Source organism: Mytilus edulis, chromosome 6 (genome assembly GCF_963676685.1).
Source record: "Mytilus edulis chromosome 6, xbMytEdul2.2, whole genome shotgun sequence".
Classification (NCBI taxonomy): domain Eukaryota; kingdom Metazoa; phylum Mollusca; class Bivalvia; order Mytilida; family Mytilidae; genus Mytilus; species Mytilus edulis.
Genome location: NC_092349.1, coordinates 56,823,899 through 56,837,123, shown reverse-complemented (window position 1 = coordinate 56,837,123; position 13,225 = coordinate 56,823,899). Strand labels below are relative to the sequence as shown.

The 13,225-nt window shown below is 32.9% G+C and overlaps 1 protein-coding gene across 2 annotated transcripts in view; it reads right to left on the bottom strand.

Annotated features, from left to right (window-relative positions):
• The window catches only part of LOC139527953 (rab GTPase-binding effector protein 1-like), a 63,671-nt gene extending 53,197 nt beyond the window's left edge, over positions 1-10,474 (bottom strand). The window contains exons 1-5 of one of the 2 annotated variants that reach the window (XM_071323692.1): positions 10,277-10,474; positions 5,047-5,184; positions 4,459-4,662; positions 3,299-3,425; positions 1,239-1,356 (exon numbers count right to left, since the gene is read on the bottom strand). In XM_071323692.1, coding sequence (XP_071179793.1) covers positions 1,239-1,356; positions 3,299-3,425; positions 4,459-4,662; positions 5,047-5,184; positions 10,277-10,331 — 642 coding nt within the window. In that variant the 5' untranslated portion in view covers positions 10,332-10,474. The remainder of the gene's footprint in view (positions 1-1,238; positions 1,357-3,298; positions 3,426-4,458; positions 4,663-5,046; positions 5,185-10,276) is intronic. The other variant, XM_071323691.1, reaches the window with a different exon arrangement.
• Between the last annotated feature and the right edge of the window lie 2,751 nt (positions 10,475-13,225).

The following is a 13,225-nucleotide window of genomic DNA, read 5'->3' as shown; positions in this document are numbered from 1 at the left end:
TGTTAAACTTTTTTCCTAAGCAAAATTGAGAATGAAAATGGGGAATGTGTCAAAAAGACAACATCCGAACCGAAAAGAAAAAAAAATAGCTGAAGGCCACCAATGGGTCTTCAACACAGCACGAAAATTACGCACCTGAAGGCAGACTTCAGCTGGCCCCTCAACAACTATGTGTACCAGTTCAGTGAAAATGGACGTTATACTAAACACCAAAACAAATAAATGAACTAAAATTTAAAAAAAAACATACAAGACTAACAAAGGCCAGAGGCTCGTAACTTGGGTCAGGCGCAAAAATGCGGCAGGGTTAAACATGTTTTGTGAGATCTCAACCCTCCTCCAATACCTCTAGCCAAATAGAAAAAAAACAAACACTCAGCTAAATGCACAGTAAAACTCAGTTTAAAAGAAGTCTGAGTCTGATGGCAGAATAGGTAACAAAATAAACTAAGCAAAATGACAATGATACATAAATTAACAAAGGACTACTAGCAGTTACTGACATGCCAGCTCCAGACCTCAATTTAAACTGATTGAAAGATTATGTCTTCATCATATGAAATCAAGCACAATCCATCCCGTTAGGGGTTTAGTATAACACCATCATAAAATATATGAGAAGAACATAACCCGTATCATGCCAACAACTGGTTTTAGAATAAATGTGTTGTTTTGCAAACTTGACTATGATTGTGTTGATATTAACTAAAAACTTCCATATAATTTTACTAAAATTCATTAAGAATTGCACGGGTAAGGGCATTTACAACTTTCCACCAAAAACCAGAATGTGAACAAGGCAATTTTTTTCCATACATGTGTTTATATTTCAAAAGGGCATTACTACCCTATAATATTTTGATCGACACTGGCTTTTGAACTTTCATATGAATTTATTCAAATTCATTTCGAAATGTATGTGTAGCAGCTCTTACAAGGCAATTTTCCAATAATGTATATTTCAAAGGACATAATTCCCCTAATAAATGTTGATTGCAACTGTTTGGTTCAATTAAGATATAATTGATAAACACCTTTCTTATAAATGTTTAATATCAAATTCCTTCGACAAATGTAATGAAGGAGCTCTAACAAAGCGCGTCAATGGAAATGAAGAAGCCTTGATAGAGAACATGGATCTTTCATTATTAAGTACAGGTAAGTCAAATAAAAAAATTATGTAGGACATTTTAAATTGAAAATTCTGTAGCAGTAACTCTCAGACGCTTCTGTTTTACCTTTCTCATACTGGCCTCCAAATTCTCGTCCTCCATAGACTGATTTGATGACTGCTGTCCCAGAGAACCTGGTGCTATCTGTTTTAACTGCTTAGCAACTGACGTCAGAAACCCTTCCCTGAAAATGTGCTTTCATAGTTTCAATTACATATACATGAAGTACAGTACTAAATGTTTCTGAAGTATTTTTGTGTGAGTTGTCTGATCTGTAAATCAGGCCTTCCAAAACGGTTGTATTGCTGGACTTGACCTGTAAATTATATATTTGACTTGTTGTGCTGAGCCTGAATCGGACATATAACATGGGTTTGCCTTTTTAACAAATTTTAGAAAAAATATATTGAAGTTTATGCGATATTTTTGACCTGACCTTTTGCCTTGAACAGCCACACATTTCTGGTCGTAAAAGTGACATGATTAATAATTACTATCAAAACAAACTCTATTCTAATACCCTCTCATTACAACTAAGGTTAATTAGTTCTCTGACAGTTGAAATTTATCTGTTCAGGCAACAGGTAAACTACTTTGATTCTTATATATTTTAAAGTTAGTTTCTAAAATTTTAGCAGTTTGCATCTAATTGATTTTATAGTCAAAAAGATTAAAGATTATCAGAAAAACAAACATAAATATGATTTGATGAAAAATTTAAAAAAGGTAGTAAAGGTTTTAAGCGAAAAATCGTCAGAACCACTTTGTTTGAACTATCACACGTGTGCACATGTGAGATTAAAATATGCATCCAAATTTTTTTTAAATGCTAAAACTATCATTAATACCTTTATCAACGTTCATTTCGAGTATTTCTCGAAGAATAAAGTGGATAGAGCTACTTAAACTCAATCGTGCAGTGTAAACGTACACAGATTTTACGTATTAGTCTCTGGTCGGTGTTTTACCATTGTCAAGTCAGCATCCGTTCTAAGAAAATGTGTCTTTTAAAAACTAAAGTGAAGTTGTTGACAGCGTAATTTTGCACAAAGAAAGAGTCACAGGCAGATATTAGTATTAAAGCTGATGACCATCATGTTGCACACTTCGACTGATGCACTGTCGATTTAACAGCTTACGTCAGAACATCAAATTTATACCAAAAGTCAAGTTTAATATCGTTTTTGTGTCACTCATTGTTTAAATGAAGCCAAACTAATTACCATTGTTGCCTTTTGTTACTAAGTCTTAAGGGATTAAAATTGGAATAAGAAAAAAAAAGTTCTGCTGGCTACAATAGTTTTTGGAAGCCCTGCTGTAAATTTTTTGATTGTGTCCTGCTCTCTATTATGACATATCTGACTGAATCTGCATGGTGGATGAAGCAAGTATAATTGCTGTCGGTCTTTATTTTAACCTGTCAAACTTGTTAAATTGACTATAATCTCAACCAAATACTGTAACTGAATATGATGTTTTTGTTTGTCAATATATAATGAAATGATGGTGTCTGTTTCTTAAATATGTTTTGTAATTGTTTAAAATGAAATTTCTTATCTATAATTGTCTTATGGATTGTATGTATATAGTACAATAATAAGTATGTATTCATAGTTGATGTTTAAATATAAAGTTTGAATGAGAAAAAAATATCTGTTTTAAAATACAGACAAACGTCTTGTATGTGTAACCTTATCACAAACTTAAACAGTTGTGTCTTTCTATGTTGTGATGTTACACTTTTGTTTCAGGTAAGGGTGAAGGTTGGTATCTATTAAAACGTTTAAACCCGCTGCATTTGTTAGCACCTGTCCTAAGTCAGGTCAGGTTTGTTGATGTGGTTCATAAGTGTTTCTCGTTTCTTGTTTTATATAGATTAGACCGTTGGTTTTCCTGTTTGAATGGTTTTACACTAGTCATTTTTGGGGCCCTTTATAGCTTGCTGTTCGGTTTGAGCCAAGGCTCCGTGTTGAAGACCATACTTTGACCTATAATGGTTTACTTTATAAATTGTGACTTGGATGGAGAGATGTCTCATTGGCACTCATACCACATCTTCTTATATCTAGTTACTGCTGCTGGAAACATATTGATTTTGCAACTTTCTCCGCAGGCAACACAATTACCTTTCTTGACTGAGTTTACTTCGTAGTTCTCTCACTTCATCCTCATACTTCTCGTTCAGTTCCTGTAGTTTTGTTCTTTCATTTTCATACTGTGCTGCAGTGGATGTAGATGCTTCTTCTGCTACTTCTATCAATATATATATATATACATGTATTTATAGCAGAATCCACAGAAATATACATTTTATTAACATATGTAAATTGTTTTTAAACATACATTTGTATTGAAATTCATTCATCTGTTATCATGGTTATTAAGTAATTCTCTAGCAGAAATAAGGAAACTGAGGTAACAAGGGTGAAATCCAAATCATGTTGATTAATAGATCAGGTTTAACGTCACAATAAGTACACCTGACTTTATCATCGAGGTTGATTTTTAGTGATGGAAAAAGCAGAAGTACTTGGTCATCATCAGCAAGAGAAATGGCAATCGAAGTCAATAAAGATAGATGACCACACCTTGCAGAAGCAGAGTTTAAACTCACAACCTCAGTGCAGACAAGTAATCACTGTATATGCACTACTTTATAACCCACTAATACATTGAGACCCTAAAATAAATCAAAGGACAGAAAACAACAAGGCCAAAGCAAAGAACATTACATAGAAAACTTAAGATTGAAGTCAGGTGTTTTGAAAGGATATAAAGGCAGTTCCTGCTTGACCAATGGCACTGTTTCAGTTGCAAATTACAAGAAAACAAAACATGCAAAACTGTTGACAATTCTTGAGTGAGAAAGGAAGAATTACAACAAATGAAACATAGCAATGATCACCTTTGAACTGAAGCAGATGTTATACCATGAATCTGCATGTATACTGTAAGTGGTCATTTCATTTCTATAGATTTTTAGCTTTTTAAATCAAAACTTTCCTTGAATGAATCAATATTACATCACATTAACGGGGGCTCATCTAATAACAGTCTTATGGGTAAAAACTCTCTTTTAATCACATCTAAAAAGAGCTATCCACATGCTAGCAAACAGAATAACAGAGGCAATTTTGACAGTCTTGACATTTCATCTTTCAATACTATGGAAAAATTAATGAAAGGTATTTCAGGGACCTACGTGAATTCTGTGTTCATGTAATTATTATTTGTTTTGATTCAGATATTCTTCTATAAATAAATAGTCTCTGTTACAATTATTTACCCTTAAGTAACCCCTGAAGTGTGTCTACTTCTTCACGACACTGTCTACGTATGTCCTCTATAGTGTCTTCTTTGTTTGATTCAGAGAAAGACACAGCTGCCTTAATGTCCTCTAGTTCTGTTCTCACATCATTTAATTCCTTTGCTAGAGTGTCGGCTTTCTTCTGAGTCTCCAAATGGGCATCTCTTTCTGTCTTATATTCCTCTGAAATTTAGGAAATGAATTTTACGTATATACAGTCACACCTGTATTAAGCAGTCACTCTTGGGAAGTCTCAAAAGTGACCGCTCAAGATAGGTGACCTTTTTAACGAGGTTTCAAATTATATGTATTCCGATTCTGATCAGGGTAAAGTGTTTGGGTGTTTTCAATCAGTAGAGTTTTTTGTTGGTAGTGAAAGAAATAATTGCAAATTCCGGCACTGTAAATATATGTAGGATTGCTATGTCTCACTTTTGCGACAAAAGTCGCAGGCTCGACAAAAAGGTAACACAAGTCTATGTATAATAACTGTATTATTGTATGTTGGAGTTGATTACCATTGTTAAGGAATAATGATATGATTTGAATAAAAGTGCCTTTTAGTACCTTCTTTTTGTAAGAATATTTCTTTAAATTTGGCTCTTTTTGATCCAAACTCCTTTTCTTGAAGTTCTTTTTCTTCTTTATACTTTAGTTGCTTTTCTTCAAGCTCTTTAATTCTTTTTTTTAAATTTTCAATTTCATCTGAAATAAATAATAAGAATTTAGTCTTGATACTTACATATATATATATATTATATATATAAAATGTCTGAATATTAGTCAACGATCTTTCCCATGAGGGCGCTGGATTGTTACGAGTAATGATATACATTGTATGTACACAATAAATAAATATAAAAAGGGAACAAACAACACTAATAACAAAAAAGGTTTTTATCCCTTACATCACTGAACAGGCTGAACAGACAATGACAGACATTATTTGTCGAAGTCCAAATATGGTGTACAAATTTTTGCTTGCTTGTGGTACATGTATATATTTTCCGCAAGTTTATTGTTTTCTGTTAGTTATTAAATTAATATTAAGATCCATTTTGTTACATCTGGTGATCAATTTATTTGACAATTGCCAATGGCAGTCAGCAGGGTTTAAGAACATCCATTGTTCAACCTGTTAGCCAAATGCGTTTTGTTAAAATATACTTTTTCACTTTTTTGGTCTTTTGGGAAATGTTGTTTGTGCAGGCCTCTACAATAACTTTTTTTTCAACTTGTCCAGTAGAACAAGTACATACCAAAACTTACTTGTCCGAATGAAACTGTAACTTGTCCAAAAAAATTCTTAATAATAACCTTTTTTGCATTTTAAGTTGATTCAAGGAACAAAATGAATTAAAACAATAAAACAAAATTTGATTTAATCTTTTGAAAGACTTTTCAAAAAATATGAGTCGAGAAAAACTGAATCTAGTCATGTCACAGGACTTAGGTTCTAGTTTTCACCATAGCTAAAGTCTCATTCGACTCTGCACATGAGGCACCATCTGATAGGCCTGTCAATGTACACTCATTGGATTTGTATCCTGGTTTTTTAAGTTGAAAAAAGTTTATTAAAATACAATCAATAAAAAAAGAAGATGAAGTACATGTATGCCAATGAGACAACTCTCTGAGAGAGACCAACTGACACAGAAATTAACAACTATAGATCACCGTATTGCAAGTATTGTTTTTTCTACATATGATTAAATATGATTTTGTGGTAATTTTCATTTGAAAAATATTTTTGTTAAAAAAATTACTGGTATGCTATTTATTTTGAAGCAACAGAATAAGGTAGGAAAACAAGGTACTGATTTGTCTTGGTCCCGAAATGTCTCCTGCGTTGCCAAATGTCTATTAATCATGTTTATTAAAATATTGATCCTGCGGTGCCAAACTGTCTATTAAACCAACATTACTGGGAGCCGAATGTTTCCAGCTGGTGACGAACTGTCTTGTAAAGTTACCTTATCTACAAAGCGCATCGCTGATTCGGTTCAGTAAGACTGGTTTCTGAGAATAGTATGCATTTTACCTGTTAAAAAGTACCTGACAAAAAACCAGTTTTAAATTATTGATTTAAAGTGATGGCGTGTTGAGAAATAAAAAGTTTCAAAGTTTCAAAGTAAACAGTCAAATTATCACTTGTTTTTAACTTCTTTCCTTGTTTTTTGTTTATAATTACTTTGTTCATTAAAGTTGGATGAAATTTATTTTCTGCAGAATAATTTTACTTGTCCCGTCGGACAAGCTTGATATATAGCTTTTACTTGTCCGACCTTTTTTCCCTCTGGTACTGGACAAATCGGAAAAGTGTTATTGTCGAGGCCTGTTGTGCAGTACATGATTACATGATTTAGACCTCTCTTCCAAGAAATTTGTTTTACATACAGACGTATAAAAATTGCGGTTTTTATCCAACACAATCATAGGTTTGAACTTTGTTTTCAACTTTTTTTATATATATATATAACCAATTATATTTTATCGTATGTTTTTCTTTGTTGTGATGTTATGCTATTGTTTCAGAAAAAGGGAGAAGGTTTGGATCCATTAAAACGTTTAATCCCGCTGCAAATGTTTGCACCTGTCCTAAGTCAGGAATCTGATGTACAGTAGTTGTCGTTTGTTTATGTAATATATACGTGTTTCTCGTTTCTCGTTTTGTTTATATAGATTAGACCGTTGGTTTTCCCGTTTGAATGGTTTTACACTAGTAATTTTGGGGCCCTTTATAGCTTGTTGTTCGGTGTGAGCCAAGGCTCCGTGTTGAAGGCCGTACTTTAACCTATAATGGTTTACTTTTTAAATTGTTATTTGTATGGAGAGTTGTCTCATTGGCACTCACACCACATCTTCCTATATCTATATATGAATTATAATATCAGAAAATTTATTAATGTCCAAAAGAAGCTATCTGAATTCGAAGTTATCGCTATCTAACTGTAGCCTTACTTTCAAAACATTGTCATTTTTCTAGTGTCCAATAAAAAATTTCGATCAACAAAAGGATGCATTTCATTTTATAAATTCAAAGGCTGTTTATTAATGAATTTCACAGGGTTCTCAATAAGGATATTTCTGGACAAATGGAGTAAGTCATTATTTAAATTTTTCAAAACCAAAAGGTGAAAAGATCAAATTTAGATTAATTTTGAATGTTTTTCTCCTGCAGAAATATCCCCCTTTATACTGTGAATTTTTAAATGAAACCTTTAAAAAAAAATTCCAGTCAAAACTCCTGTTTAAGATATCCTGAGGTGCATTACCTACACAGACGCATATTTTTCCAGTTGAAGTCTAGTTCAAGTTTAAGATGGTTATTTAACTGATCAATATATGATTATACTCTTTAATAAGCTATTGATCCTTGCAATTGAGAAGTGGTCCTTTAGAGCAATGCCGGACTGCGGACTGCTCATAGTTGTTTTTTCAAACAAAGATTTAAGAAGTACAACCAAGACAGCCTACATTTTGCCCTAAACTTAGAAACTGTTTTTGACAATGTTGACAGCTTTAAGGGCATAGGATATAGTAGCAGGGCAGAAAATTAAGTATCTTAATTCAACATATTGATGCTAATTTTATGATAAGCATCCAAATTTGCAAAAAAGTCATGTTCCATTTTTTGCTATAAAAAAAAAACACACATTGACCACCTTATTTGTTGTGAAATACACTGAATAACATCTTGAAAAGTAAGCCATGAAGGTATATTTGTGCAAATTTCGAGAATGGAGATCAATCAAAACTTTGATAAACTAGACAAAAGATGATGCACAGCCATGACAGCCATGTGTATGAATATATGTCAGCAAACATTAGATATACAGCAAACACTGATGTTAAACAAGTATTAAATGAGATTTTGTGCTATTAAAATGATTAAATGTCATATTTCACATACATGACATATTATAAGCATTGGGTAGTTTAAGTACAATTCATGTTTATAGATGTATGTTTCTGCATTTCCATTTTGGAGTGTCATATAAAAATAGTTGGTTAAATGTAAATCCAAGTTTCTACTTTTAAAGTATTGCATAGCAGTGTTCTCCCCATGAATTTTTTCCACACTTTAATACCCTTTATACAACACTAATAGTATTGTATAAACATGATAAAGGGTACTAAAGTGTGGCAAAAATTAGATATATGCACCGAACACATTCAAAGTGTCTCTCTTTATGGAAAGTTTCCACAGACTTTCTTTTTTATTGGTTACATATTACCTTTTATTTATTTGAGTTTTGTTTTCTTTGGTACTATTTTCATGATTTTCAATACAAAATGATGTTGTGGATCATTCAGTAATTACTTATAAAAAAGAATGAAATTTTTCATTTTGCATGTACCATGTTCATGATGTCTACATGTATGGTTCTTGTATGAAACAGTTTTATCATTTATATTGATTTATTTTTATTATTTTTTGTCAACATCGTGTTGATCAATATCTTGTGAAAAGGGAAGAAATAAAATCCCCAAAACATGATTAACTTAGGACTACCACTACCGGCGTGTTTTACAACTTTGACGGGCTTTAAAGCTTTCACACAATTGACTAGGTGCCCTGAGGTCATTTGTTGCATAATTTAATATGTTGTTGTAGGTCAAGCAGGAGGTAGCCCAATTTGGTTTTGCTTTTAAAGTAGATTTATATCTTTACCATTTTGGTTTTGGTTTGATATAATGCTATTCACAAAGTTTATAATTTAATTCAGTGCCTGGTAGATCAGCTGTGCAGCCCAGTGATCTCACTGATATCGTACTGGTCGGCAAGTTGCAGACCTACATGTAGCATTAAATTAATATTGTTACAGGGGGAAAAAAAACCTAGCACCCATATACAGGATCCTCGGATAATACATGTAAAATGCTCCCCATCTACAACAGCTGTATTGCAATTGTTTTTTGAGCCTATTTAGACATGTTAGAAGGACATTTATGCAAAAATAAAAATTGAAAAATATTACTTACATATACATTTGTATCATAAAAATTGAAAAATTATTAAGAAACCAAAAATATATATTTTTTTAATCATTAACAATATTGTTAAACCAGGCATGCGCCGGAAAGTAATCATCAACCAGTTGATGTTTTTCTGTATATAAAGAAGAAGAAGACGGTGATAAATTAGTTTCTGTCTTCATCATTGTTCATAAAGTAGTATGACAATGATTCATGCATACAAAATTATCACCAGTTACACATTGTAGTTTGCTGATAATCATGATAATGACTGAGACGCAACTGTTTAGTTTATCTGTATGAAGATCATGAAGATTAATAATAAGATGGCTTTGTATATAAATGTTCATCCTAGGTAAAAATTATTATGTTTTTAATTAAGTTTCTGTTTTTCAGTTACTGTAGTCAGCTGATCTCTGAAGCTGTCAACAGAAGTGGTTTGGGTGATGGTCCGAGTGAGCAAGTCCATTAAATGATTGTGAGCTGGAAGTACAAACATTTGTATGCGTCCTTGGAAGTTTGGTTTTGGGCTGTTTTGTTTTCAACATCCTGTGAACAGTGTGCCCTCTACTTTAGCCTAGTTTGACACAGACAGTCAGAGACAGACATATGAACAGATGATCTGTTACTAGAACATAGATTTTATAATAAGTATATAAGATATCTAGAATTGGTAACATTCGATATCTAGAATTGGTAACATTCGAAAGTAGAGTTCAATATCACAACATTTCTAAAGGGTTTTATGGGTTCAATATTGACAATAAATTATGTAAACAATCGTTCAAGAAAGACTGAACTTGGTCTTTAACTATACCATTTTTATCACCCTCCGCTGCCTCAAATGCACCGAAATCAGTTTCTTCTGCCATTATAAACAAAGTTGGGCATAAATTATGTTCTAATGTTCCATCTTTGGTTGCTATTGATCGATTTTTCTAATAATTTTCTCCGCCACCTACTTCCGAGCTCTCTTCTTAGAAGGTAAATTAGCAACAATATGTAAAAGTAAGTCAATGACGGTCAATATTTCCGGTATAAGTAACTGGAATCCGCATGTACTACTGATGAATTTAGTATAATTACCTTCAAATTAAGATTGACCAACTATTACAAATTGTGATATTGTGATAAGTACCATATATAAGCGTATTTACATATGTATCATATGAGTTGTCAGATGATAACTAAATGTTGCTACCGTATTCACGTATTACTCCGCATCTTCTTTCATAAAAAAACATAAAAATAACATATCATCAAATGTTGGGCCTTGGAATCTGCTATCAATTGATCACCTTTTTTTATTTTTAGTCGACAGATATGACAGACAACAACCAACAACAGCTACCAAATTCCAGGGTCCTAACTTGGAACAAAAACTTACAAAATGTGATGGAGTTAAACGTGTTAGCAAGCTCCCAACCCATCTTATGATAAATATGATTATTAACGAGAATAGACAATATCATGTGGTTTTATACTTTTAACCTTGCAAATCAGTATCAGTATGTATCGATTCTAAGGATATAAAGGTAACTGTCCTTTTTATGGGGTGGAGCGATTGTAGTTTATTCATTGATAAATGGAAAAATTAACATTCATTAAAAAAAGAAGAGGAGCCGGTATTGGTCTTATCACAATCTTAATATATGGACAATATTTTAACTTACCGTGTGCATTAGTTATCCTTACAAATAGGCGTTCATATCTATTGACATTGAGATAAACACATTATCTATGTATAATCTTATACTTTTTATCACCTAAATACGAATATTAAATATGCCTACCCGCGATTTACTTAACATAAATGCTTATACCCGTTTCAACATGCAGACGATTGTCCAATCAAATTCACTTCTAAGTTCGAGAAAAAATACACATTCATGAATTTGTTTATTTTTTTGGAACATTTCTTTTTTAAGCACAACAATGCATATTTACATGTTTTTGCATATTTGTAGATTATTCTTTCTTATCTAACGCTTGAAAATCGAAATTTAGTCAGACATAGAATTTTGCGCAAGTTCTTCTTTTGTGGTTTGCATTTGCCACGAGGAACATAATTTACACTAGGCATGAAAGCTACAAAAGAAAAACACATCTTATGATTGGCATATAAGATTAATAATAAACAATCTTTGTGAACACCCGTTTACGGAACGTAATATGGTATATCACTGTCCGTCCGCCTGTCCGCCCGTCCGTCGTCACCATATTGGACAATAACTCAAAAACGCTTTAAACAATTTACACGGAACTCTGGCGAATTGTTTACATATGTTGACGTAAGCGCCCTTTCAATTGAAAATATATATGTATATATTTTCCGAATTATGGTATTTGATTCATAAAAAGGGGTGAATTTCCAGTTTTCGTACTATTACTCAAAAATGCTTTTAGCAATTTTTATGAAAGTTTGGTGACTGGTTTATAGCTATTCAAATGAGCTTCTTTCAGGTTTTTTTTATATTTAACTCTGATACGACATTGATGAGTAGTGAACATTTAATCGCTGAAAAATCTACGGGCACATTATGCTCCCGGCCATGGCACAGGGGTTGAAGTACTATTGTATACCATAAAGATCATTACGATTATGGTTTGATAACATTTTAGATGTAGCTTGTCTTCTGATTGGCTGACATGTATTATCATTTCTGGAATAGTGTTATTTTTCTTCTCCCTTTTTTTTTTTAGGAAAAGAGGGGGAGTTACGAATATAAAATACAAACCTTCTTTCTGTAAAGTCTATCTTTTACTTTGTTAAAACAGTAAGAACAACGATTAACCACTCCAACATCAAAACCATGACATACAGAATCACTTGTACAGATGATGTATAAATCTTTTTTAGCATTTGAAAAAATAATGTTTCGATATACATACAAGTTTAAGTATTGCATATTTTTTTATTTCAAAATATTGATTCACTCATAGGGTCTTTGCATCTGAAATAAACATTCTAAAACGAGTTGTGGATGCGGAACCTTATGTTCTTCTTATATACTTTATGGTGGTATGATACTAAACCTCCAAGGGGACGGATTGTACTTGATTTCCATCATCTTCGCTAGCCAAAGGTTACGATCCACTCTCGTGAAGAGAACGAGAGTGGATCGTAACCCTTGGCTAGCGAAGATGGATTTCCATGTGATGACACATAATCTTTCAATCATTTTAATTGAGGTCTGGAGCTGGCATCTCAGTAACTGCATGATAGAAGTCCTAAATGTTAATTTATGTATCATTTCATTTTGTTTAGTTCCTTTTGTTACCAATGTTGACATCGGACTCGGACTTCTTATAAACTGAGTTTTACTGTGCGTATTTCTATGTGGTTTTTTTATTCTACATTGTCTGGATGGACATTTGTATAGGGGCCGGGGGGGGGGGGGGGATGTTGAGATCTCATAAAACATGTTTAACCCGCCGCATTTTTGCGCCTGCCTCTAGTCAGGAGCCTCAGTCCTTTGTTAGTCTTGTACTTTTTTTTTTAATTTCTAGTTCATTTATATGTTTTGGGGTTTAGTGTGGTGACCATTTTTACTGAACAAGTTCACAATTTACTTTAGGAGCCAGTAGAGGACCAGCTCCGGGTGCGAGATTTTCTCGCTGCGTTGAAGACCCATTGGTGGCCTTCGGCTGTTGTCTGCTCTTTGATCGGGTTGTTGTCTCTTTGACATATTCCCCATTTTCATTCTAAATTTAATTAAGGTTTATGACCCCTTCTGTAGCCATTTTGGTACGAACTTTTTAAACT